Genomic DNA, 3,915 nt, shown 5'->3' with positions numbered 1-3,915 from the left:
AACAAATGTACTATTTCTTTTTTACATGGTGTTACATATATGCTCATTAGTTTCTTTACTACTGTGTTATATTTTCATTATAATAACGGTTGTTGCATACTTAGTTATTTTTCTTTTTTAAGATATATGTAGTCTCACTTTATCTGCCACTATATGCTGGTTATAATTAATGCTGAATTTCCTGTTGCGCGGACAAATAAATGAATTCTGATCTGAAATTCTGAATACTTGCTTTCCAGCACTGCACCTCATTATGTTATTGTGTATGCATAAAAATTGCAGGTGCCACATGCTCTTGGCCGTTGGTGTTTGCTGATAACAGTTCAATAAAGTCAGTGGGATTTGAACCGTGAGTCAGGCGGAGCGCTCAGGTCGCCTTGGCATTGAGCGGACACCGACGGGGGGGGGGGGGGGAGGGGAGCTCTAACTATCTGCTGAAGCTCTCAGTAAAAAAATAAGAGGAAGCCGAGGGAAGGCAAACAAAGACGCAGCCCAACGGCTCTCTCACCACACTGCCAGGAAACCGGGTTGGGTTCAGAAAGAGGGGGAGGGGAGGCAGAAGGAGACCAAAACCCAGCAGGTGCTGTAATGTGTCAGCATGGCCTCTGCAGAAACATACAGTGAATTTTTAACAAGGTTACACCGATGTTGATTTATCTTTCACCTTGCCGAGCAGAGCTTTTTGTCCGCCCAACCGTGAGCTTTGGCAGAGACTCTGCATTTAATATCATTTGCTCCCAAAAACTCCACATTCACTCATATAAATGATGGAAATTTGTCAGTGGGACAGATTTTCAAACAGAGGTCACTCAAGTATCAGCTTAGAGGGGGAAATTAGTAGAGAATTATGCTCTAATATGATTTCCAATTCAAGTTTCACTTCGTCTTCTGCTCTCTTTATCGGGGTTGCCATTACACGAGTCAGTCAAGATGTCAGTTTTATCCAGAGGACGGACTGTACAGATGTTTTTGGAGAGTTTAAATTGGAAATACCCTTAATGTTGTTTTTCCCCTACATGACTAACCTGATAGAAATAACCCAATGCTAGCTGCTAGCCTCATGTTACTTGAAAAACAAAATAATTTACATTTTCACATAAGAGGCAACTTGTTGATATTAGCCTGGAAAACAAATGGTAGGTTGCTTTTGTTGAGATAGCAATCTAACATGATGTAATCTTAGCCCTGTGTTTTAGGACAAAGGTCCTTGAGTGTAGTTAAGTTTGTCAGGTCAAGAGATCTTAATTCAAAGTTTTAGGTGTGAAACAAACTCCCATTGGCTTTCAGTTGCATGACTACGGTTTTCCATGTGGCATCTGGTGTTTTAAATAACAAAAAACATGTGGCCGACCTAGCAAGAAAGGTACAAGCTAATAGTGTGAAAGGGTGACAAAAATGTTAATTGTTTTTGCCAAAGGTGTGAAATGTTTCATAAAAACACGTTAAGCCGGTACGTTCTGATTCCAGTGTGGTTGTTAACACATTGAGAGAATTGCAAATATTGTTCAGTCCCGTTATAGAGCGAAAAAACTAAACACATTGTGGACGGCTAGCTGCTAGCTTCACCTCCAAAACCGACTGAAGTGTCCTTGAGCAAGGCACTGAACCCTTGACTACTCTAAGGACCATAGCAACCCCCTTCGTTTTGACGCCTCTTCATAAATTGCCTGGGTTTGTGTTTTTCGGCCCTAAAGTCTTAAGGTCCTGTTTTCATGCATGTGTGTGTTTGTAGAGTGAAAACTGAATGTCATCAAGTATGTGTTCTTCTTTATACTTTTTCAATAGGAGCCAAGCTGTAATGGTCATTCAAGTTGTATTCATAGCACAATATCACAAATAACACATTAGTCTCAGGAGGTTTTACAGTGCGACACCTTCTGTCTTTAGAAAACTCCCATGAAACCCCACAATTAACAGAAGAAAGGTTATTAACTTCAGGGAGACGTGCAATCGATGTCATGTGTAGATGAAAAAGATAATAAATGTACAACATAAACAGTCCAAATGTTAGAAAAATATCTTGTGTCTTGATGTCAAAAGAAAAAGATGGATCCACGTGGATGTCATCTATCTTTCAGATGCCACCAAAAAAAAAAATATCAGTCAGTTCTGAGCTACACTGAAAAAACTGAAAAGTTGACTATAATTAAATGTATTATGTCAACAGATTTCACAGAACTGTATTAGTATAATTGAAAGCAACAATATTAAGTTGAACCTATTGTTTTATATTTAAACGTAATATTATTACTTTCAACTAACCTAATACAATTATCTGTTAACATAATACATTTAATTAAAGTCAACGTTTCAAATTTGTTGGTGTTTTGTGAGGTGATAGGAAACACTGGGCTCCGTCTATCACATGACCAATCTTATCATCCACCATGAAAGTGAAGTAATTTGCTCTAACAATGGGGGACATGGGTGAGGAGCTGCTGTTGGAGAGGTGTTTCCCTCCTTTCACTCCTCCCCCTCCTACTCCCCCTCCTCCTCCCCCGCTCCACGTGCTCATCTGGATGGGTAAGAGCATGGCTTCTTCAAACACGTGCTTCATGCCACCCTGCACCCCCCCCCACCACCAGCTCCCTCGCTATCAGCCTGTTTTCCTTTTGTCCAACCCTTCTTGCTCTGTGATTAACTGAAGCCTGGGAGCAATGTGGAAAGTAACCATATGCTTCCTTTTTACTGGGGACACTTTGGGGACATGTCTCCGTCACTTTTGGAAATGGCCAATGTTGTCCTCTCCACTTTGCATTAGGATAATCGGTTACACTTTATATTAAGGTACACATATTCACCATCAACTAGTTGTTAATTAACATGCATATTAGCAGTATATTGGCTCTTTATTAGTCAGTATTAAACACTTATTAGTGCTTTATTCTATATGACCAGACTCAGAGTTCCCTATTTTAAAGTGAAGTCTTGTTCATAACACATAAGCTATAGTTTGACCCTAATATGTTGATTAACAACTAGTTGATGGTGAGTAAGTGTACCTTAATATAAAGTGTTACCGGATAATCTGTTGAAAATGTTCTGAAAATAGCATGCACAGAGAATTGTACACTTTGAGAAAGCTTTATCTGCACAAGAGAACATGTAAAATCTGGAGTTTTTCCTGGTTGTTTACTCGAGTACCAGATCTGAGTATTTCTTTCACCTCGGGAGACATGTGATCTATGCTGGATACCAAGAACTCCAGGCAGCCGGTGTTTTTGCAAGAGGAAGAAGAAAAGGGAAAACAATCTTACACAAGTGGTGGGCTATCAGGTCATTCAGTGCGACCTGAGAACATCGAAAACTCTGCCAGAAGATACTGAATACACTGTACAGGGATGAGTCAAGTTAAATATTTAAGTACACTACAAAGTACAGGACGATCACTCCCTCGGGCTTGGAAAGTTGACACAGTTAGAGCTGAAGATGCATCTCATTGGACAACTCAGTTTGCATTTAAACATGTGGTGTTCATGATTAGGTTTAAAAATAATTGTATTTACTTGGGGGGAGATAAAACAATACATGTTTGGTGTTGCAATAAAGAAATGCATGAGAGATTGGAGAGAGAAATCCGAGGGTTTTTTACTTTCTTTTAAGATGATTTCTGAATTACCAGCATTAAAGGGGACCTATCATGCAAAATGCACTTTTTGATGTCTTTTATACATAAAGATGTGTCCCCGGTGTGTCAGGGAACTCACGCAGCGTCAGAAAATAAAACCCTCCTCTCTTTTCCTCCGTACCCAAATCTCTAAAAACGGGGGAACAACGGAGCTGATCCAGATTTGAGTCCGATATGACGTAATATCGTAAATTGTAGGCTGGGCTTTTACCCACGGCACTATCAGAAACGTTGCTATCAGAAACAATGCCCGACTGTTTTGGACGTAATTATTGGTCGGTGGTTTT

The 3,915-nt window shown here is 39.8% G+C and overlaps 1 protein-coding gene across 1 annotated transcript in view; it reads right to left on the bottom strand.

Annotated features, from left to right (window-relative positions):
* The window catches only part of furinb (furin (paired basic amino acid cleaving enzyme) b), a 141,771-nt gene extending 139,214 nt beyond the window's left edge, over positions 1 to 2,557 (bottom strand). The window contains exon 1 of the mRNA XM_010769487.1: positions 2,414 to 2,557. Coding sequence (XP_010767789.1) covers positions 2,414 to 2,557 — 144 coding nt within the window. The remainder of the gene's footprint in view (positions 1 to 2,413) is intronic.
* Between the last annotated feature and the right edge of the window lie 1,358 nt (positions 2,558 to 3,915).

Source organism: Notothenia coriiceps, unplaced genomic scaffold (genome assembly GCF_000735185.1).
Source record: "Notothenia coriiceps isolate Sejong01 unplaced genomic scaffold, NC01 NC01_scaffold00007371, whole genome shotgun sequence".
Taxonomy (NCBI): Eukaryota; Metazoa; Chordata; class Actinopteri; order Perciformes; family Nototheniidae; genus Notothenia; species Notothenia coriiceps.
Note: the sequence above shows the minus strand (reverse complement) of the source record. Positions and strands in the feature narration are given on the sequence as shown.